This window comes from Acipenser ruthenus, chromosome 20 (assembly GCF_902713425.1).
Source record: "Acipenser ruthenus chromosome 20, fAciRut3.2 maternal haplotype, whole genome shotgun sequence".
Classification (NCBI taxonomy): Eukaryota; Metazoa; Chordata; class Actinopteri; order Acipenseriformes; family Acipenseridae; genus Acipenser; species Acipenser ruthenus.
The window spans coordinates 16,306,968-16,330,219 of record NC_081208.1 but is presented as its reverse complement, the minus strand read 5'-3'; the positions used below and the strand labels follow the sequence as shown (position 1 = coordinate 16,330,219).

The window sequence follows — 23,252 nt, the reverse complement described above, 5'->3', positions numbered from 1 at the left end:
ATTTCCAGTGTTAGCTAGCAGTGAAGTGAGCAACAGAAATGTGTATTGAAAATCTAACATTGTAAAGAAGATAGTCGTACCTGCTCTCCATTGCTCTCTATAATCACCAGGTGCCCCCCCAGTGATGTGCAGTTATCACGGCTGGAGTGCCAGTTCATTCTATCAGTGGAGAAGTAGTAACACTTGCCATTGAACAGCTCCCAGTTCTGTGGACAGGCATCACAAACTGAGGCAGAACAAGAGACAGAAGCAGTGCTGATCTGTTAAACAGAAAGAGCTGTAGATGTGAAGAAAGGCACAATGTAAAAGATAGCGAGGGGTACTGGATGACATCATAGATCATTAAAAAACCCCAGCTCTCTTTAACCAGCTCAATAATAGACAATACAAGCCATGTGTTATTATTTATGAAACATACTGTCAATATAACAAACAAACTGAAAATCTCACTGTTCCCACTGTCACTGCTGGCCCACTCTGCAGGGCTTTGTTTTTTAAAGGAAGTGTCTCTTTCTCGTTCATTAACGATTTTGTCTATCTTAAGGGTTTTAATTGCAATTCCTGATTCCTTTGTGTCATGCAGGTGACAGGGCCTCATCTGAAGGGGATTGTTCAGAGGGCTGCTTGAGCACAGTCAAGTATTACAGAGTTTTGTGATATGATCATTAGTAAGTGTTTGGTATTTGTTTCTGAAACGTATCCCTCCAGAAATCTGTCACAATACAGGTAAGTGATTTGAATAGAATCTGAAACAGCACTCACCTCTGGCAGAGATGTCCGTGTAGTTCCTTTCCAGTTCTGAATACCGGGATTGGAGTTCGAGGTTCTTGGTTTGGAAGTCAGAGACTGCAAAAGGAGAGAGCTTTTGTCAAACAGCTTCACACAAACCCTAGGGTTACTAGTCTTACTGTGACACAGATCAATAGTCACTGGTGAATACTGTAGATATGACACAGGCCAAGAGCGCCCTCAGACATCTTTCACATGATAAGCACAGGTAAACCACACCAACATCCTTCTCATGCCAATAACGACTCTGCATCACCATGCTAAAAGTGTTTCAGCCAATCAGAGCATTGCGTTTCACAGGACCTACACTGTGACATCAGAAAACTGCAATCAAATTGTATCACTGTTTCCCTTTCTGAGTAAACATTGCGCTGTGACAGAACTAATTGAATTTAAGAAGCCCTTTTTTTAACCATTTTTTGCTTCTCAAAAATAGCCTGCGTCTTGAATTTGAGTACAATATAGTGATGCGTGTATTAAAATCCCGAGTACACAAACAGCAACGTGGCTGACTGCCGAGAAAAGACAACAAAGACATCTGCCCGAATACACAATCATCAAGTGACACTGCTGAGAAAAAACAAACCAAGCTTCCTGAGGAATTCCAAGAGAAACGTTTACAATTGCAGCATTTCTAACAAACAGTACCAGCTTGGACAGATCGGAAATGCTGATCAGACCCCTGTATTTTTTGACATGCCAAGCAATAGCACAGTTTAATGCTGTTGTGTTTGCTGTGTTGCATGTTGCCAGATGCCGTGGAGTGTCATGCTTGCTGTTGCCAGGATTTGTGATGCCATAAAAGCGAGTGGTGGTATGTGTACGACAGAGACTTCATCTTAAGTATTGTAGCATTCTTGTTCAGCATGGTTCAGAGTGAAGAGACAGGAAACAGATCTCAATTTAAAATCTCTTTAATAGCAATTCCAAACAATCCTTAAAAGGACAGAAAAAACAAAGAGACACACAGGAGAACACAAGGACAGGGGGTCACACACTCCACTGCCACTTAGGGTGGCAGCAACCATTTAACTGCAGACACACGGGACAGGTACAGGGGGACAGGGCAAGTCAAAAACAGGCATTAAAACAACTTTGTACATAAAATAAAGTGTCCTCGTTTTGCAGAGCGGTGCCAAACCATCACAACAGTGCCCCCAGCATGCAACACTCCGCCGCTCATGCAAATGAGCCTTGTCTGTACAGCCCGGGTCCTGGCGGCTCTGTCACAGCAGGTTTTCCCATTGCTGTGTTTGTCGGGAGACAGATGGTGGTAGCGCGAGTGTATTGTAGTATGCAGCACAATATACAAGCTCTGCGGTTAATTTACAACAACACTGTTTCGTGTCAGTTTTGTATGATACAACAGCGTAATTGTGGTTGTGTTTTTGCAAATGCATATTTATTTGATGTTTTATTTTTTCCTCAAATTGAAGGTGGTAAATTTGGGCTGCATCTTACATTCGAAGGAATATGGTAGTCCACAACAACAATAAAAGCTACAAATAAACCTATTTGAAATAAAGACTTAAACTAGGGGATAAACTAGCTGAAAAATCTTTTATGCTGGTTCCATTTCTAATCATTTTACTCTGATTTCACCGTGTAACAATTTTTTTTTTTTTTTTTTTTTTGGTTCCTGGGTAGTAAGTGTTATTTCCTAATTGCTTATGCCTCAAAAGTATAGAAAATGGCTATTATTCCCCACAAACTTTGCTTTTGTGACCAGGACAGTGATATTTTGAAATATACCTATTTTCCAGAACATTCCAGATAGATTCAGCGCTGAGTAAACTTGGAGTAACTTCTAGAACTTTCTAGAACTTTCCAGTAATATAAATAGTAGTATAAATACAGGGGCCTTAAGCCCACCAGTTCAGTTTAGTTCCAGCTGCCTAAGTGGATACATATCTGCATTTTTCTGAGATGGCATCAAGAGGCTGCAAGCATCCGGTAGACGCATTTTGCTATGTCTGCGGCCAATTTATCAAGATAAGAGCGAAAAAGTACTCCGTGGAAGCATCTGCTAAGATGTGTGAGGCCTACAAGGCATATTTCGGCATGCCTGTTGGGGATCAAGACAAACCCTGGGCACCTCATTTCACCTGCGAGCACTGCAAAAAAAACTCTGGAAGGTAAGATGGACAATTGTTGCTCTGAATTTTATGTTATAAAATTTGTTAAAACTTTTAAAATTGTAAAAGTTTTTAATTTTAAAATGTTTTACAATTTTCAATGTTATTGAAAAAATATATCATATATGAAAAATGTTGCGAGAATCTCTTACACATTAGTCATGGGTGAAATAAATGTATTTTTGTAGGATGGTACAGAGGGGAAAAAAGAGCCATGAAGTTCGCTATCCCAAGAATTTGGCGGGAACCCACTGACCACTCAAGCAACTGCTACTTCTGCATGGTGGACCCTTCCAAACGTCGGACTGGCAAGAATGTACCTGCTATCACGTATCCAGACCTTCCTTCATCCATCGCCCCAGTGCCACACTGCCATGAGCTCCCCGTACCCACTCCTCCGGAGAGAGAGCAGCCGTCTTTAGAAGAGAGCAGCAAGTCAGAGAGCGAGGAAGACGTTGTAGATCCAGATGACAATTTCAGAGGTGGAGCTGAGAAGAGAAACTCATACTACCCCAACCAAAAAGACTACTCACTTCTAAATCTTTTGTAGTCATTTTTGTATTAATGTTAGCTTGCGTGGTTCAGGGGGCGTGGAGCTGGGTGCTTCCAATCTTTCAATCTCCCAATTTTCTAATTTCCTGTTAATTAGCATCTATTTTCTATTTAAGCCCTGATCACCTGCACCTTTTCTGTCTAGTGTTTCGTTTTTGAATCCTGACCGGTAGTGTTACGCATTACTCAAAAATATATATATATATATATATATATATATATATATATATATATATATATATATATATATTACGAAGACTATCGTTTCAACAAGATTTATACGCGCAGTCTTACCTGCTTCCAAATGGAAAAGCGTTCAGCCTACGCCTTTCCTTCCGACTCAGACGAGTTCCTGCCTCCGACCCCTCCCATTCCTCGTCCCGGTCCATGACCGCACCAGCCCCGCCAGTCAACCTTGCTTCTACCCGGCTTTCAGCTAGGCAAGAGCGGGGCTCAAAGCGCAGTTCCGCTAGCCAGCCTCCACCGCAGCTCCACTATAAAGATTGGACGACACCCAAGCTGCTGAAAATACTCTTCGAAAAGTCCATTCCCATTCCCGTTGGTGGAGATCGCATGTCCCTATTTCTTACTTATTGTGAAGCTTTGTCAGCTGAGCCGATTTTTCCCCCCCGCTTGCAAGCTTTGGCCGTCAGGCCCTCCTCTCCTGCTACGTTCTCAGCTCATGTTCCTGCTGCGCATGCGCAAGATCCTGCTCTCGCAGCCCAGCTCCCCCTGCCAGCGCAGTCAGCGCAGCCACAGCATCTGCCGCCGCAGTCACTCACCCCGCCCGTCCCCTCCTCCAGCAGCGCCCCTCAGGTCACGTTTAATCAACTGCAATCTCTGCTCCAGCCCATTATAGACTCTCAGCTAGCCCTCAGCGCCCGTCTTGACAAACTGGAGAACCCTTCTTCGGCTCCACCCGCCTTCAGTTCCAGCACTCCTGCTTATACTTTTGGTACGTCCTCTTCAGTACCCCCCGCTGCTCTTCCAGAGTTCAACCTCTCTTCAGCCACTGTAGCAAGTTCCTCTTCTCCCCGTGCTATCACCAGCCATTCTATTTCTCCAAAAATTAGGAAGCTAATAATTGAAGGCAAGGATGTTAATCTCGTTTCTATTCTCATTGCTTCTTCTGAGTTTTTAGATCACAGAGTGGTTGACTGCGGAGACGTTTCAGTCACTCTAAAGTCCCGCGACCCACGTCTTCAAAAAAGCCTTTCTGTGAGAGAATTCGTCCTTGCTTTCTCCATCTATTGTGACATTCTCTGTTCTGTTTATCCACATAGATTACAGGAGCTAAATCAGTATATTTTTCTGGTCGTCGAATTGTCTGTGCGCTATGGAGGCACCTTGTTCTATCAATACCACCGTGCCTTCTCAGCCAAAGCTGCCGCCACCCTCTCAGCCGACAACCGTATCGTGGATTGGTCCCGTTCCGACCCAGATCTTTTCACCCGCATCTTCAGCGGAATTCGTGCCAACGCCTGCAGCGCATGTGCCTCCACAGCGCACTCCTCTTACCTATGTCCTAAGGTAGCAGCTAGTGCTCCCCAACCCATTCCTCATCCCTTGCCTTCTCTTCTCAGTTCAAGACATCTTGCCCCTGCTTCCATCCATGCTTCAGCTCCACCCACCAGATCTCAAGCTCAAGATGTCTATGGCCGTCTGTGGCAAAGTGCCCCGCCCCTGTGTGCATTTGTGTGTTCTGTGTATGTATGTATGGGTGCGTATGTTAATGTTGGTGTATAGATTGGTACACGGGATATAAACAGGTCTGTGTTTCACGTGTGTTTAAAGTGTATAATTATATTTAGGCACGAGGATGGCACATCACTTCACGTGCAGATAAAATGTGTATAATGTGTGGCACGGGGTTGCACGTAATGAATTCACGTGCTGGGATTCAAGTGACTAATTAATTACTCACTTGAATCCCAGCACGTGAATTCATTACGTGCAACCCGGTGCCACACATTATACACATTTTATCTGCACGTGAAGTGATGTGCCATCCTCGTGCCTAAATACAATTATACACTTTAAACACACGTGAAACACAGACCTGTTTATATCCCGTGTACCAATCTATACACCAACATTAACATACGCACCCATACATACATACACAGAACACACAAATGCACACAGGGGCGGGGCACTTTGCCACACCGTCCCATTAAGTTTTCAGGTGGCAGGCAAATATGCAATAACTTTAATTCTTCTGTCTGTTTCAACCGCGCCTGCAAGAACCTCCATGTCTGCAGCTTCTGCAACGATGCCCACTCCCGGTCCATATGTCCTCTTAAAGCTAAGTGACAATCAAAGTTACTTCAGGTTTTTACTCCTATCATCGTTCCGGCTCTCGCTAATGCGCTTCTAAATCATCCAGACAAGGCGTTCGTCTCCTATCTAATTAGTGGACTTACAAATGGCTTCTTCACTGGCATTTCTCACGTTCCTTCCGAGTCTCACATTTGTCAGAACCTCCGTTCTGCCATCACTGAGCCAGAAGTCGTCAGTTCCCTTCTCCAGGCCCAAGTCGACAAAGGCTTCATGGTCGGCCCCTTTGCAGCACCCCCCTTCACTACCTTTCGCATTAATCCCATAGGCATCGCTACCCGCAAGTATTCTGGCAAGAAACGCCTTATCATTGATCTATCCGCTCCTCGGGGCGGCTACACACGCAGCATTAACTCCCTCATTTCAAGCGAGGAGTTCGCTCTTCACTACATTAAGCTCTCAGATGCCATTTATTTCATCAAAATTGCAGGTCATGGAGCCTGGCTTGCCAAAGCCGATATCTCTGATGCATTCAAGGTCATGCCTATTCATCCTTCCCTCCGTCACCTTTTCGGAGTCTGTTGGGCAGACAAGTTCTATTTCTCCACTCAGCTCACCTTTGGTTGTCGCAGTAGCCCAAAAATATTCGATTCCTTGTCAGAAGCCCTCTCTTGGATTTTGCTCAACTCCTATCATGTCCCCTTCCTTCTCCATCTAATGGATGACTTTCTGCTTATTTCACCCCCTTCGGATCCTCCAGCCCAAGCAATTAATCAGCTTAAGACCCTCTTCTCCTTAGTTGGTGTCCCTCTCTCTCAAGAGAAAACCATCGGCCCTGTTAACTACCTGGAATTCGTCGGCATTACACTCAATACCGTGAAATTCGAAGCCAGCCTGCCTCCTGCCAAACTCCAACGCTTACTCTCACTCATTAACAGTTTTCAGATCTCCTCTTTCATTAAGAAGAGGGACCTCCTGTCACTCCTCGGTCATTTTAATTTCGCCATCCGCATCATTCCTCAGGGCAGAACTTTTATTTCACGTCTCCTAGCCCTCTCATGAACTGTTAGGAACATGAATTCTCACGTGAAAATCTCAGCCGACGCCAGAAAAGACATAAAGATGTGGATCAATCTCCTTACTAACTGGAATGGCCTCTCTCTATTTTAGGACGACTTCATTTCAGCCCCTCATGACCTTGCCCTCTTCACCGACGCCTCCTCCATCGGATTCAGCGGGTTCCTCGCTCCCGAATGGTTCTCCAGCACTTGGCCCCCTGAAATTCAGTTCCTTCCCCCTCAAGAGAAATCTACGGCTCTCCTAGAAATTTATCCAATCGTAGTGGGCGCTGTCCTCTGGGGTCACCAATGGTCAAGAAAGTCAATCCTTTTCTTCAGCGATAACAAACCCACAGTGCACATCATCAACAAAGGACGTTCTTCATCCCCCCTCATTATGCGCCTGCTCCGTCGTCTCATATGGTCTTCCGTATCTCTCAACTTCCTAATACAGACCCGCCATCTGCCTGGTATCCACAATAATGCTGCTGATGCTCTCTCTCGCCTACAGGTATCCAAGTTCCGTCAGCTGGTTCCATCTGCCTCCCCAAGCCCTCTCCAGATCCCACAGTTTCATCAGCTACTTCTAGACTGAACTCTACCCTTCGCAACCTCCTTCAATCTGCTCAAAACTACATGTCTACAGCCCTCACCCCTTCTTCAAGAGCCTCTTATTCTACGGCCTGGTCATCATTTTTAAGATTCTGTGCTCATAATCGTATCCACCCTATTCCCTTCAATCAAGACTGGATCCTAGCCTTCATCGTTCATGCTAAAGAATCTCTCCATCTTTCCCCAGCATCCATTAAATCTTACATTTCAGGAATCCAATATCACTACCGCATCATGTCCGTGCCTTCACCCATCATCCTCTCCATACCAGTCGTTCGTCTGACTCTCCGCGGAATCCTCAAAAGCTCCCCCCCTGCTGCATCTTCCCGCCTGCCTATATCAACAGACATCCTCCATTCTCTCATCTCTACTCTTCGGAAAGGTTGCTTCTCCCCCTACGAAGATCTCCTAATGGAGACCATCTGCCTCACAGCCTTCTTCGGATTCCTGAGAAGCTCAGAATTCACAGTTCCTTCAGCTTCAAGCTTCCCCGCAGCGGGTATTCGTCTATGTGACCTCTCTTGCATTTCCAACTGCTATTTCATAATTTGGCTGCGTACCTCAAAGACAGATCAACTCCGGCATGGTCAGTTCATCCAACTCTCAAGGATTGAATCTTCTATCTGCCCTTTCTCGGCTATGTCAAATATCTCTCCATCAGGAAATCCCCCCCCCCCCCCCCCCCGGACCCTCTATTCATCGATTCCTCCCATGCTATTATTACACGTCACTGGTTCTCTGCCCACCTCTCCACCCTCCTCTCCAGAGCAGGCCTCCCTCCTCAGCTTTATTCTCCCCATTCATTTCGTATAGGCGCAGCTACCTCCGCTGCAAGGGCCAGCATCAACCACAGCCTGATCAAGACCCTGGGCCGCTGGTCCTCTTCCGCAGTAGATTCTTACATTCATTCATCTCCCTCCGATATAGTTGTAGCCCATTCTAAAATCGCTAGCATGCCCGGAGTGGGGGCTACCTGTCCGCCGGAGCCACCAGAGGTTTTTCCCCATTAGGTTCATGGTTTTTTTTTTCCTCTCCACTGAGCGGCAGGTATACACATAATCACAGCTACTAATAACCTAACCATCTCTCTGTTTGTCTCGTTCGTCCTTCCGTACTTTTGTTTATGTTATGCGTTGGCATGTGCTGTCTCGTTTTCTTCACGGTGTGGGAATTTTCGTGAGGTGCCGGAGGTCCATCCTTTGGGGGGCAAGTGAGTCTCACTTCCCCGACCTCAGGGTTAGGCATCTGCCTCCCTTACCTTCAGGGGGGTTCTCACCATGTGAGTCAGAGCGGACCCCCGGCCAAAATCTGTTCTATCGCAGCTCCTGTGCTTATCTTACCTCTCGAGGCTCTGCTCTGTACTGGCCTCTCTTTCAGGAAGTGGCCTCTCGTGCTGAGTCCTATACTAACTTCAATGCTTTGTCCTTATTTCAGGTCCCAGGCAGCGTGACGTCTTGGCCTATCAGGGGTTTTACGAGCGCCTCTTACAGAAGTCTCAGATGCTGGGTACCTCTCCAATCTCCTCTCGAGGGGCGGCTCTTCGAGTCATAACCCTCATTAGTGTTTTCGGTTGCTGGGTCCTCTGCCCCTGGGATGTGTCAGCATCGTTGCCCTCAGTCAGCGACCTCTTGTCTATCCTGCCCTCGATTGCTGGGTCCTTCGCCCCTGAGATGTGTCGGCATCGTCGCCCTCAGTCAGCGATATTCTTGTCTATCTCATTTCGGTTGCTGGGTCCTCTACCCCTGGGATGTGTCGGCATCGTCGCCCTCAGTCAGTGACCACCTTCTGTCCTACTAACAGCTCCTTGCTGCTTCTTCTGCCTTACTCTTCAACCCAGCTCACGCCCCGTGAACTTTAGTATAAATACATGTTAGTTTGGATTCATATGTTGTTTTTTTTCTGACTTTATGTGAACGAAGACACAAATTCGCCCGTTTTCTCATTGGAAACAGGTAAATTTCAAAATATCACTGTCCTGGTCACAAAAGCAAAGTTTGTGGGGAATAATAGCCATTTTCTATACTTTTGAGGCATAAGCAATTAGGAAATAACACTTACTACCCAGGAACAAACATTGTGTTACATAGTGTAATCCATTAATATGTCTTCGGTTTGTTATCATTCAAGAACTTTCTTGCAGAGACTATTACTTTTTTTAAACAATACCGTTTCTTTTGGTCTAGCTCCTCTAATGTAGCTTTTCTCATGGCTATTTTTGCAGAGTAGATAAACAGCTGGATATTAGGAAAGAACTGTGTTAAATCAGTTCCCCTTTTCCCTTTGGTTTTATCTAAAAACGCTGATATTGTATCAACTGCATAGATTTTACTCTTACCAGACGGGTTGGGCAGAGCCTCATCGAGCAGCACCAAGGAGTCAGAGAGCTCTCCTCCATCACCCATCTCTGATATCACCGACTCCTCTTCGGATTCTTTAGCGTCATCCACAGCTACTGTATCCGGCAAGAGGTCCTCTGATCTGGAGGCTGTCTCAGCGCTGGACTGAACTGCAGCGCCGCTGTTACCCTTCTTCCCTGAACGCGGGGTTATCGCAGATTTACACTAAGATCCAGCTTTACCTGTCCCAGAGCTCTGAGCTGCAGCAGCACCGCTGCCCTGAGAGAGCGTCTCAGAGTCCCAGACAGACTGCCCTTCTTCAGCTACCTTTCCTGGGGTGGCCACACGTCTTTTCCTCTTTTTTTCAACAAGCTGAAAATCTGCATCCTCTAGGGTTTCACTGTTTCAGCTCCTGTTTCTTTATTGTTTTCTTTAACCTCCGCACAGATCCCCCGCTTCAGTTGAGGCGCCGGCTCGGGTCTCACTGTCTGCACTGGCGGCTGCGTTTGCTGCTCAGCCCCCGGTGCTGTCTCAGAGACTCTGTCCTCCCCACTTCCTGGCTCTCTTGCCTTATTATTCTCAGTATCATTATTTTTTTGAGGGCAAGCCCTTCTAAGGTGTCCTTGTCCTCCACAATGAAAACATTTCATTGATTCTGTGCTGGCAAATATAACATAATTACTACCGTCAATATTGAAAGTCCACGCAACTTCAATAAACGAGTTGGGGTCATTCAATAATACAAAAACTTGTCTCCTAAAAGACATGACATGCTTAACATCTGGGTTTTTACACCCGAGTAAAATAGGTTTAATTGGGGACATTATTTTTCCGTATCTTAGTAGCTCATTAATAATCAACTCATCTTCAATGAAAGACGGGACATTTGAAAAAAAAAAAACAATGTTTATTTAGCAGATGCCTTTGTCCAAGGCGACTTACAGAGACAAGGGTGTGTGAACTATGCATCAGCTGCAGAGTCAATTACAACTACGTCTCACCCAAAAGACGGAGCACATGGAGGTTAAGTGACTTGCTCAGGGTCACACAACGAGTCAGTTACTGAAGGGGGATTTGAACTAGGGACCTCTCCTGGTTACAAGCCCTTTTCTTTAACCACTGGACCACACAGCCTCCCTGAAAGGATAACTTTAGTGACAGGGGAAGCTAAAGGTAAAACGCTGACAAAACTTTCTTTGATATACAAACCACCTTCAACAATCCTGTTCACTAATAGTTCACTACTAAGAAAAACAACGATGGCTTTATTCATTCTTGCAGCAGAGTTTATATTTCCAGACCCTATTTTTTCCCCGACAGCTAACAAACACTCCTCCACTGTTACTGAACTGTCTGGAATACATTTAAATCCGTGCCTGCGGGTCAGCGACCCAAAACCTCCCGATTTGGAACCCATGGCGGCTCCAAATCAGGAGAAAAAACCAAATTAAATAATACAAATAAATAAATAAAACTAAACGTGTACAAAATGAATATAACTTCAGTAAAAGCTTTACTCACGCACAGTACACACCACTCACTCTACACAAGCCCCTCCCACGATCCCACAATCCTCAGAGAGTGAGAGAGCGAGAGAGCGAGAGAGAGAGCGAGAGCGCAGCATAGCGTTGATTCAGACACAGGATGCACAGGGACAGCCCCAGAGCCATGTCACTGCCCAGTGTTCTAGTCAGCCAGCAGTGCTTGTGCTAGCATCCACATCCCTCCACCCCCCTTCACCGCCTTTACAGCTGCCCCTAGGCTTGTTCATGTGGTGTCTCCTATCACCCTAAAAAATCCATGTGGAGATAGTCTCACTAAGCCCAGGTATAATGATCCACACTGTCTCAATATACTGTGCTCATTTCTATGTATTCCATTGCCAGGCCGAGGCCAGCTATGAGGCATGGGCTTTGGTCTAAATCATACTAATAATTATTTATTTAGGCCCTTTTACATGCTGCTTTGCTGCAAAATAAAATGCATTTCATCCCTTTTGTAAATAAATTCCCAAGTCCTGTCGATATCTATAGCCTCTGTGCTCTTCAAAATCTGGGAATAAAGGAAGGGACAGTATAAGGAAAACAGTGTTGTGATTTATCATGACTGGCTACCGCCCTGCATTGTCCTTTGTATTTACAAATCTGTTCATAAAATCATTTCCCACTAAATATTATGGACTTTTGTCTTTAGCTCCTAAAATGTTTTTATAGGTGTGGTTGTTTGTTTGTTTGTTTCAATGAAAGCTTGTGACTCATATCTTGTGACACCTTCTGGGATTGATGTGTAAACATGTGGTGAAAGGAACCATGCAACATCATTGCAGATTGTTATAAAAACACATTCCAAATATTATTAGATGTCCGAGCATAGTCATTGACAAGCTGTGGTGTGATTTACATGTTAGACAGGCTCTGTCCTTTCTATAACAAACCCAAGAGCCACAAGATGAAATAAAAAGGCCTCCAAGCAAGATGGCAGCCAGTTAGACTGAGCAATACAGAAACATGACTTCATAACAAAATATAAATATTAGAGCAAGAGAGCTGTGAACAATTCAGCCTGATTGCAAACATCACACAGAGGTACCGGAGGGGTTACAATGGCACATGCATCTGTACTGGATAGTGGATAGGCACAGTCTGTTTGAAACTGCTGGGGAGTAAAGGGTTTCACTTCCCCATTCAGCATTGGTCAGCTATATTAAAATAGGTGTGAAAACCCTAAACTAACACAGCACTGACCAAGACACGGTTTCTTTCAAATGACGATGATCTGTGGATTGAGGAAGTTTAAAAGCTCAGGGGGGATAAATAAAAACTTCCTGTTCTGCACAACTTAACATAGCCAGCCTTTGCAAAAAGCAAAGCACAGTTCAGCATCACACAGGGGTGCAAAAAAGGATGCAACCACACTGCTGGTAATTTCAGTCATTTATTTATTTATTTATTTATTTTGTTTATGTATTTAAAATCCAAGACAATTGCTTGTTTTTTGTCCTGAAAAAATTGTAACAATATAACTTGTGGTCATCTGTCTGTCAGTTTGTGTGGGACAGTCTAGGTGCTCACTGAGTTTGTTACCTGTGCAGTATCGACATGTCGCAGAAAAACAGAACTAAGGATCTGTACAAAAAAGAAAAGAAAAAAGCTTTGATTAGTGTAACTGGTATATAACTGAGAACTCTAAAGCACTGGTTTACACCATCTTCATTTCCAAATATTTTATACGTTTTCTACGTGTTCTGACGTTTATATGGTTGATTTTGCTTGAATCATTATTGACCGTGTTTAGTAACTATTCCAGCAAAGATGTCCTTTTTCACCCGCTTATAAAAGCTGAATTAATTTCCAAGTGGTTTTAATAGGACCACTAGAGCTGTACAGCTGTAAAGTGAACCCTCTCTGCAACAGTGACAGAGGGGCAGAGATTACAGCCAAACCCTGGAAGTACTTCACTGCAGAAATCAATTCAGCTTTAAAAAGTGCTTGAAAAGTGACGTTTTTATTGGAAAATGTAGTGAGCCCCATAACAGCAATGCACAGCTCTGGCCACAAGCTTCCATTACACTAGAGTTAACTAAATGTGCTTCACAAAGTCAAATGAAACCTGCTGAATAATGTTACACTAACATATTGAATTACATACCGCTTTGTAGTTTTCCAGACAAATGTGAAAATCTAACATGAAATACTGTACTACTATTATGGCTTCCGGTAGACTTTTGTGATACCATTTTGTATTTCTTTATGTTAAATGAATATTTCAATTATGTTCACATTGTTATTTATATATATTTTTTTATTGTCTCAATCCTAAAATTCTAGATGATGCAGAACTTTTGGCCATAGCTGTATACTGATAGATAACACACTGAATCAGTTGAATATTTTGAAAATGAGGATGGTAAAATGATCCATTTTAACATGATTAAATTGATCAGTGTTGTGTTTTTTCTTTCGGAGAGGGTGTGTAGGGGGAGAGAGACAATGAGACAGGGAGGGGAGGGAGGATAGGGCAAGGAGGGGAGAGATAGTTAGTGAGAGAGGGAGGGGGAGGATAGGGCAAGGAAGAAGAGGGGTACTGTAAATCAGGACAAGATAGAAAGAGAGCAAGATAGAGAAAACAAAGAGAGGGTGTGACTCATGTAATGTGACATACATACATAGATATATATTAGATATATATATATATAAACTTGCTAAACTGGTGTGTCAGTAGGCGGGGGGATGTGTGTGTGCACATGTGTGTGTGTGTGTGTGTGTGTGTGTCTGCCAGTTAATGTGTGTAGGAACTATACCCTGTAAAGGGTTAAGTAAAATAACTGTTTAAAAAAGACATTTATCCCTGTTGCAGGAATTTAAACTCAAGACAGAAACAGTGCTATAATGCGCACAGTGGAAAAACACTCATTCAGGGGCTTAGAAAAAAGGTGTCAACACAAACTACACTTTACAGTTACCCGCAGAGGCCCAGATAAACTGGACACAAGAAATGCCAACAAAACAGCTCACATGATGCTTAAAGAGCTAAATGCACAACCTGACCATATAGGGACAAAGGAAGCGAGACTGAACAGCAGAAAGCTGTAGAAAAAAATGTTGATCTTGTCGTAAAGCTTTTATGCTGTTTTGCTTCGATTATCCTGCTTTGACTTTCAGCTTCCGAGCATTCAAAGGTCCTCTTTGAATGGAGTTGAACGGAGCTGAGCGAGTGTGAGAGAGGCAGTAAAGCTTGACAATCGAGTTCTTCCAGTTATGGGAGGAGGCAGGGGAGGAGCGAGGGGAATGCTGGCAGGTAGTTCAGTACAGCAGGTAAGATCATGGACGGAGGCAGGGGAGGAGCGAGGGGAATGCTGGCAGGTAGTTCAGTACAGCAGGTAAGATCATGGGAGGAGGCAGGGGAGGAGCGAGGGGAATGCTGGCAGCTAGTTCGGTACAGCAGGTAAGATCATGGGAGGAGGCAGGGGAGGAGCGAGGGGAATGCTGGCAGGTAGTTCAGTACAGCAGGTAAGATCATGGGAGGAGGCAGGGGAGGAGCGAGGGGAATGCTGGCAGGAAGTTCGGTACAGCAGGTAAGATCATGGGAGGAGGCAGGGGAGGAGCGAGGGGAATGCTGGCAGGTAGTTCAGTACAGCAGGTAAGATCATGGACGGAGGCATAGGAGGAGCGAGGGGAATGCTGGCAGGTAGTTCAGTACAGCAGGTAAGATCATGGGAGGAGGCAGGGGAGGAGCGAGGGGAATGCTGGCAGGTAGTTCAGTACAGCAGGTAAGATCATGGGAGGAGGCAGAGGAGGAGCGAGGGGAATGCTGGCAGGTAGTTCAGTACAGCTGGTTAGATCATGGGAGGAGGCAGAGGAGGAGCGAGGGGAATGCTGGCAGGTAGTTCAGTACAGCAGGTAAGATCATGGGAGGAGGCAGGGGAGGAGCGAGGGGAATGCTGGCAGGTAGTTCAGTACAGCTGGTTAGATCATGGGAGGAGGCAGAGGAGGAGCGAGGTGAATGCTGGCAGGTAGTTCAGTACAGCAGGTAAGATCATGGGAGGAGGCAGAGGAGGAGCGAGGGGAATGCTGGCAGGTAGTTCAGTACAGCAGGTAAGATCATGGGAGGAGGCAGGGGAGGAGCGAGGGGAATGCTGGCAGGTAGTTCGCTACAACAGGTAAGATCATGGGAGGAGGCAGGGGAGGAGCGAGAGGAATGCTGGCAGGTAGCTCGGTACAGCAGGTAAGATCATGGGAGGAGGCAGGGGAGGAGCGAGGGGAATGCTGGCAGGTAGCTCGGTACAGCAGGTAAGATCATGGGAGGAGGCAGGGGAGGAGCGAGGGGAATGCTGGCAGGTAGTTCAGTACAGCAGGTAAGATCATGGGAGGAGGCAGAGGAGGAGCGAGGGGAATGCTGGCAGGTAGTTCAGTACAGCAGGTAAGATCATGGGAGGAGGCAGGGGAGGAGCGAGTGGAATGCTGGCAGGTAGTTCAGTACAGCAGGTAAGATCATGGGAGGAGGCAGGGGAGGAGCGAGGGGAATGCTGGCAGGTAGTTCAGTACAGCAGGTAAGATCATGGACGGATGCAGGGGAGGAGCGAGGGGAATGCTGGCAGGTAGTTCAGTACAGCTGGTAAGATCATGGGAGGAGGCAGAGGAGGAGCGAGGGGAATGCTGGCAGGTAGTTCAGTACAGCAGGTAAGATCATGGGAGGAGGCAGGGGAGGAGCGAGGGGAATGCTGGCAGGTAGCTCGGTAAAGCAGGTAAGATCATGGGAGGAGGCAGGGGAGGAGCGAGGGGAATGCTGGCAGGTAGCTCGGTACAGCAGGTAAGATCATGGGAGGAAGCAGGGGAAGAGTGAGGGGAATGCTGGCAGGTAGTTCGGTACAGCAGGTAAGATCATGGGAGGAGGCAGGGGAGGAGCGAGGGGAATGCTGGCAGGTAGTTCAGTACAGCAGGTAAGATCATGGGAGGAAACAGAGGAGGAGCGAGGGGAATGCTGGCAGGTAGTTCAGTACAGCAGGTAAGATCATGGGAGGAGGCAGGGGAGGAGCGAGTGGAATGCTGGCAGGTAGTTCAGTACAGCAGGTAAGATCATGGGAGGAGGCAGGGGAGGAGCGAGGGGAATGCTGGCAGGTAGTTCAGTACAGCAGGTAAGATCATGGACGGAGGCAGGGGAGGAGCGAGGGGAATGCTGGAAGGTAGTTCACTACAGCAGGTAAGATCATGGGAGGAGGCAGAGGAGGAGCGAGGGGAATGCTGGCAGGTAGTTCAGTACAGCAGGTAAGATCATGGGAGGAGGCAGGGTAGGAGCGAGGGGAATGCTGGCAGGTAGTTCAGTACAGCAGGTAAGATCATGGGAGGAGGCAGAGGAGGAGCGAGGGGAATGCTGGCAGGTAGTTCAGTACAGCAGGTAAGATCATGGGAGGAGGCAGGGGAGGAGCGAGGGGAATGCTGGCAGGTAGTTCAGTACAGCAGGTAAGATCATGGGAGGAGGCAGAGGAGGAGCGAGGGGAATGCTGGCAGGTAGTTCAGTATAGCAGGTAAGATCATGGGAGGAGGCAGGGGAGGAGCGAGGGGAATGCTGGCAGGTAGTTCAGTACAGCTGGTTAGATCATGGGAGGAGGCAGAGGAGGAGCGAGGTGAATGCTGGCAGGTAGTTCAGTACAGCAGGTAAGATCATGGGAGGAAGCAGAGGAGGAGCGAGGGGAATGCTGGCAGGTAGTTCAGTACAGCAGGTAAGATCATGGGAGGAGGCAGGGGAGGAGCGAGGGGAATGCTGGCAGGTAGCTCGGTACAGCAGGTAAGATCATGGGAGGAGGAGGGGAGGAGCGAGGGGAATGCTGGCAGGTAGCTCGGTACAGCAGTTAAGATCATGGGAGGAGGCAGGGGAGGAGCGAGGGGAATGCTGGCAGGTAGTTCAGTACAGCAGGTAAGATCATGGGAGGAGGCAGAGGAGGAGCGAGGGGAATGCTGGCAGGTAGTTCAGTACAGCAGGTAAGATCATGGGAGGAGGCAGGGGAGGAGCGAGTGGAATGCTGGCAGGTAGTTCAGTACAGCAGGTAAGATCATGGGAGGAGGCAGGGGAGGAGCGAGGGGAATGCTGGCAGGTAGTTCAATACAGCAGGTAAGATCATGGACGGATGCAGGGGAGGAGCGAGGGGAATGCTGGCAGGTAGTTCAGTACAGCAGGTAAGATCATGGGAGGAGGCAGAGGAGGAGCGAGGGGAATGCTGGCAGGTATTTCAGTACAGCTGGTAAGATCATGGGAGGAGGCAGAGGAGGAGCGAGGGGAATGCTGGCAGGTAGTTCAGTACAGCAGGTAAGATCATGGGAGGAGGCAGAGGAGGAGCGAGGGGAATGCTGGCAGGTAGTTCAGTACAGCAGGTAAGATCATGGGAGGAGGCAGAGGAGGAGCGAGGGGAATGCTGGTAGGTAGTTCAGTACAGCAGGTAAGATCATGGGAGGAGGCAGGGGAGGAGCGAGGGGAATGCTGGCAGGTAGTTCAGTACAGCAGGTAAGATCATGGACGCAGGCAGCGGAGGAGCGAGGGGAATGCTGGCAGGTAGTTCGCATACAGCAGGTAAGATCATGGGAGGAGGCAGGGGAGGAGCGAGGGGAATGCTGGCAGGTAGTTCGCTACAGCAGGTAAGATCATGGGAGGAGGCAGGGGAGGAGCGAGGGGAATGCTGGCAGGTAGTTCGCTACAGCAGGTAAGATCATGGGAGGAGGCAGGGGAGGAGCGAGGGGAATGCTGGCAGGTAGCTCGGTACAGCAGGTAAGATCATGGGAGGAGGCAGGGGAGGAGCGAGGGGAATGCTGGCAGGTAGCTCGGTACAGCAGGTAAGATCATGGGAGGAGGCAGGGGAGGAGCGAGGGGAATGCTGGCAGGTAGTTCGGTACAGCAGGTAAGATTATGGGAGGAGGCAGGGGAGGAGCGAGTGGAATGCTGGAAGGTAGTTCAGTACAGCAGGTAAGATCATGGGAGGAGGCAGGGGAGGAGCGAGTGGAATGCTGGCAGGTAGTTCAGTACAGCAGGTAAGATCATGGGAGGAGGCAGGGGAGGAGCAAGGGGAATGCTGGCAGGTAGTCCAGTACAGCAGGTAAGATCATGGGAGGAGGCAGGGGAGGAGCGAGGGGAATGCTGGCAGGTAGTTCAGTACAGCTGGTAAGATCATGGGAGGAGGCAGAGGAGGAGCGAGGGGAATGCTGGCAGGTAGTTCAGTACAGCAGGTAAGATCATGGGAGGAGGCAGGGGAGGAGCGAGGGGAATGCTGGCAGGTAGTTCAGTACAGCAGGTAAGATCATGGGAGGAGGCAGGGGAGGAGCGAGGGGAATGCTGGCAGGTAGTTCAGTACAGCAGGTAAGATCATGGGAGGAGGCAGGGGAATGCTGGCAGGTAGTTCGGTACAGCAGGTAAGATCATGGATGCAGGCAGCGGTGGAGCGAGGGGAATGCTGGCAGGTAGTTCGCTACAGCAGGTAAGATCATGGGAGGAGGCAGGGGAGGAGCGAGGGGAATGCTGGCAGGTAGTTCGCTACAGCAGGTAAGATCATGGGAGGAGGCAGGGGAGGAGCGAGGGGAATGCTGGCAGGTAGTTCGCTACAGCAGGTAATATCATGGGAGGAGGCAGGGGAGGAGCGAGGGGAATGCTGGCAGGTAGCTCGGTAAAGCAGGTAAGATCATGGGAGGAGGCAGGGGAGGAGCGAGGGGAATGCTGGCAGGTAGCTCGGTACAGCAGGTAAGATCATGGGAGGAAGCAGGGGAAGAGCGAGGGGAATGCTGGCAGGTAGTTCGGTACAGCAGGTAAGATCATGGGAGGAGGCAGGGGAGGAGCGAGGGGAATGCTGGCAGGTAGTTCAGTACAGCAGGTAAGATCATGGGAGGAGGCAGAGGAGGAGCGAGGGGAATGCTGGCAGGTAGTTCAGTACAGCAGGTAAGATCATGGGAGGAGGCAGGGGAGGAGCGAGTGGAATGCTGGCAGGTATTTCAGTACAGCAGGTAAGATCATGGGAGGAGGCAGGGGAGGAGCGAGGGGAATGCTGGCAGGTAGTCCAGTACAGCAGGTAAGATCATGGGAGGAGGCAGGGGAGGAGCGAGGGGAATGCTGGCAGGTAGTTCAGTACAGCTGGTAAGATCATGGGAGGAGGCAGAGGAGGAGCGAGGGGAATGCTGGCAGGTAGTTCAGTACAGCAGGTAAGATCATGGGAGGAGGCAGGGGAGGAGCGAGGGGAATGCTGGCAGGTAGTTCAGTACAGCAGGTAAGATCATGGGAGGAGGCAGGGGAGGAGCGAGGGGAATGCTGGCAGGTAGTTCAGTACAGCAGGTAAGATCATGGGAGGAGGCAGGGGAATGCTGGCAGGTAGTTCGGTACAGCAGGTAAGATCATGGATGCAGGCAGCGGTGGAGCGAGGGGAATGCTGGCAGGTAGTTCGCTACAGCAGGTAAGATCATGGGAGGAGGCAGGGGAGGAGCGAGGGGAATGCTGGCAGGTAGTTCGCTACAGCAGGTAAGATCATGGGAGGAGGCAGGGGAGGAGCGAGGGGAATGCTGGCAGGTAGCTCGGTACAGCAGGTAAGATCATGGGAGGAAGCAGGTGAAGAGCGAGGGGAATGCTGGCAGGTAGTTCGGTACAGCAGGTAAGATCATGGGAGGAGGCAGGGGAGGAGCGAGGGGAATGCTGGCAGGTAGTTCAGTACAGCAGGTAAGATCATGGGAGGAGGCAGAGGAGGAGCGAGGGGAATGCTGGCAGGTAGTTCAGTACAGCTGGTAAGATCATGGGAGGAGGCAGAGGAGGAGCGAGTGGAATGCTGGCAGGTAGTTCAGTACAGCAGGTAAGATCATGGGAGGAGGCAGAGGAGGAGCGAGGGGAATGCTGGCAGGTAGTTCAGTACAGCAGGTAAGATCATGGGAGGAGGCAGGGGAGGAGCGAGGGGAATGCTGGCAGGTAGTTCAGTACAGCAGGTAAGATCATGGGAGGAGGCAGGGGAATGCTGGCAGGTAGTTCGGTACAGCAGGTAAGATCATGGACGCAGGCAGCGGAGGAGCGAGGGGAATGCTGGCAGGTAGTTTGCTACAGCAGGTAAGATCATGGGAGGAGGCAGGGGAGGAGCGAGGGGAATGCTGGCAGGTAGTTCAGTACAGCAGGTAAGATCATGGGAGGAGGCAGGGGAGGAGCGAGGGGATTGCTGGCAGGTAGCTCGGTACAGCAGGTAAGATCATGGGAGGAGGCAGGGGAGGAGCGAGGGGAATGCTGGCAGGTAGCTCGGTACAGCAGGTAAGATCATGGTAGGAGGCAGGGGAGGAGCGAGGGGAATGCTGGCAGGTAGTTCGGTACAGCAGGTAAGATCATGGGAGGAGGCAGGGGAGGAGCGAGGGGAATGCTGGCAGGTAGTTCGGTACAGCAGGTAAGATCATGGGAGGAGGCAGGGGAGGAGCGAGGGGAATGCTGGCAGGTAGTTCGCTACAGCAGGTAAGATCATGGGAGGAGGCAGGGGAGGAGCGAGGGGAATGCTGGCAGGTAGTTCGGTACAGCAGGTAAGATCATGGGAGGAGGCAGGGGAGGAGCGATGGGAATGCTGGCAGGTAGTTCAGTACAGCAGGTAAGATCATGGACGGATGCAGGGGAGGAGCGAGGGGAATGCTGGCAGGTAGTTCAGTACAGCAGGTAAGATCATGGGAGGAGGCAGGGGAGGAGCGAGGGGAATGCTGACAGGTAGTTCAGTACAGCTGGTTAGATCATGGGAGGAGGCAGAGGAGGAGCGAGGTGAATGCTGGCAGGTAGTTCAGTACAGCAGGTAAGATCATGGGAGGAGGCAGAGGAGGAGCGAGGGGAATGCTGGCAGGTAATTCAGTACAGCAGGTAAGATCATGGGAGGAGGCAGGGGAGGAGCGAGGGGAATGCTGGCAGGTAGTTCAGTACAGCAGGTAAGATCATGGACGCAGGAAGCGGAGGAGCGAGGGGAATGCTGGCAGGTAGTTCGCTACAGCAGGTAAGATCATGGGAGGAGGCAGGGGAGGAGCGAGGGGAATGCTGGCAGGTAGTTCAGTACAGCAGGTAAGATCATGGGAGGAGGCAGGGGAGGAGCGAGGGGAATGCTGGCAGGTAGTTCAGTACAGCAGGTAAGATCATGGGAGGAGGCAGGGGAGGAGCGAGGGGAATGCTGGCAGATAGTTCAGTACAGCAGGTAAGATCATGGACGGAGGCATAGGAGGAGCGAGGGGAATGCTGACAGGTAGTTCAGTACAGCAGGTAAGATCATGGGAGGAGGCAGAGGAGGAGCGAGGGGAATGCTGGCAGGTAGTTCAGTACAGCAGGTAAGATCATGGGAGGAGGCAGGGGAGGAGCGAGGGGAATGCTGGCAGGTAGTTCGCTACAGCAGGTAAGATCATGGGAGGAGGCAGGGGAGGAGCGAGGGGAATGCTGGCAGGTAGTTCGCTACAGCAGGTAAGATCATGGGAGGAGGCAGGGGAGGAGCGAGGGGAATGCTGGCAGGTAGCTCGGTACAGCAGGTAAGATCATGGGAGGAGGAGGGGAGGAGCGAGGGGAATGCTGGCAGGTAGCTCGGTACAGCAGGTAAGATCATGGGAGGAGGCAGGGGAGGAGCGAGGGGAATGCTGGCAGGTAGTTCAGTACAGCAGGTAAGATCATGGGAGGAGGCAGAGGAGGAGCGAGGGGAATGCTGGCAGGTAGTTCAGTACAGCAGGTAAGATCATGGGAGGAGGCAGGGGAGGAGCGAGTGGAATGCTGGCAGGTAGTTCAGTACAGCAGGTAAGATCATGGGAGGAGGCAGGGGAGGAGCAAGGGGAATGCTGGCAGGTAGTTCAGTACAGCAGGTAAGATCATGGACGGATGCAGGGGAGGAGCGAGGGGAATGCTGGCAGGTAGTTCAGTACAGCAGGTAAGATCATGGGAGGAGGCAGGGGAGGAGCGAGAGGAATGCTGGCAAGTAGTTCAGTACAGCTGGGTAGATCATGGGAGGAGGCAGAGGAGGAGCGAGGTGAATGCTGGCAGGTAGTTCAGTACAGCAGGTAAGATCATGGGAGGAGGCAGAGGAGGAGCGAGGGGAATGCTGGCAGGTAGTTCAGTACAGCAGGTAAGATCATGGGAGGAGGCAGGGGAGGAGGCAGGGGAGGAGCGAGGGGAATGCTGGCAGGTAGTTCAGTAGAACAGGTAAGATCATGGGAGGAGGCAGGGGAGGAGCGAGGGGAATGCTGGCAGGTAGTTCAGTACAGCAGGTAAGATCATGGGAGGAGGCATAGGAGGAGCGAGGGGAATGCTGGCAGGTAGTTCGCTACAGCAGGTAAGATCATGGGAGGAGGCAGGGGAGGAGCAAGGGGAATGCTGGCAGGTAGTTCAGTACAGCAGGTAAGATCATGGGAGGAGGCAGGGGAGGAGCGAGGGGAATGCTGGCAGGTAGTTCAGTACAGCAGGTAAGATCATGGGAGGAGGCATAGGAGGAGCGAGGGGAATGCTGGCAGGTAGTTCAGTACAGCAGGTAAGATCATGGGAGGAGGCAGGGGAGGAGCGAGGGGAATGCTGGCAGGTAGTTCAGTACAGCAGGTAAGATCATGGGAGGAGGCAGGGGAATGCTGGCAGGTAGTTCGGTACAGCAGGTAAGATCATGGACGCAGGCAGCGGAGGAGCGAGGGGAATGCTGGCAGGTAGTTCGCTACAGCAGGTAAGATCATGGGAGGAGGCAGGGGAGGAGCGAGGGGAATGCTGGCAGGTAGTTCAGTACAGCAGGTAAGATCATGGGAGGAGGCAGGGGTGGAGCGAGGGGAATGCTGGCAGGTAGTTCAGTACAGCAGGTAAGATCATGGGAGGAGGCATAGGAGGAGCGAGGGGAATGCTGGCAGGTAGTTCAGTACAGCAGGTAAGATCATGGGAGGAGGCAGGGGAGGAGCGAGGGGAATGCTGGCAGGTAGTTCAGTACAGCAGGTAAGATCATGGGAGGAGGCAGGGGAATGCTGGCAGGTAGTTCGGTACAGCAGGTAAGATCATGGACGCAG

The 23,252-nt window shown here is 49.4% G+C and overlaps 1 protein-coding gene across 4 annotated transcripts in view; it reads right to left on the bottom strand.

The window, feature by feature from the left end:
* LOC131698935 (C-type lectin domain family 4 member E-like) overlaps positions 1-23,252 on the bottom strand; it is a 49,242-nt gene that overhangs the window by 3,760 nt on the left and 22,230 nt on the right. Inside the window, exons 4-5 of one of the 4 annotated variants that reach the window (XM_058994006.1) lie at positions 763-846; positions 81-226 (exon numbers count right to left, since the gene is read on the bottom strand). The exons of the other annotated variants lie outside the window; for them this stretch is intronic. Of the exons in view, the coding sequence (XP_058849989.1) occupies positions 81-226; positions 763-846 (230 nt within the window). The remainder of the gene's footprint in view (positions 1-80; positions 227-762; positions 847-23,252) is intronic. 4 annotated transcript variants of the gene reach the window in all.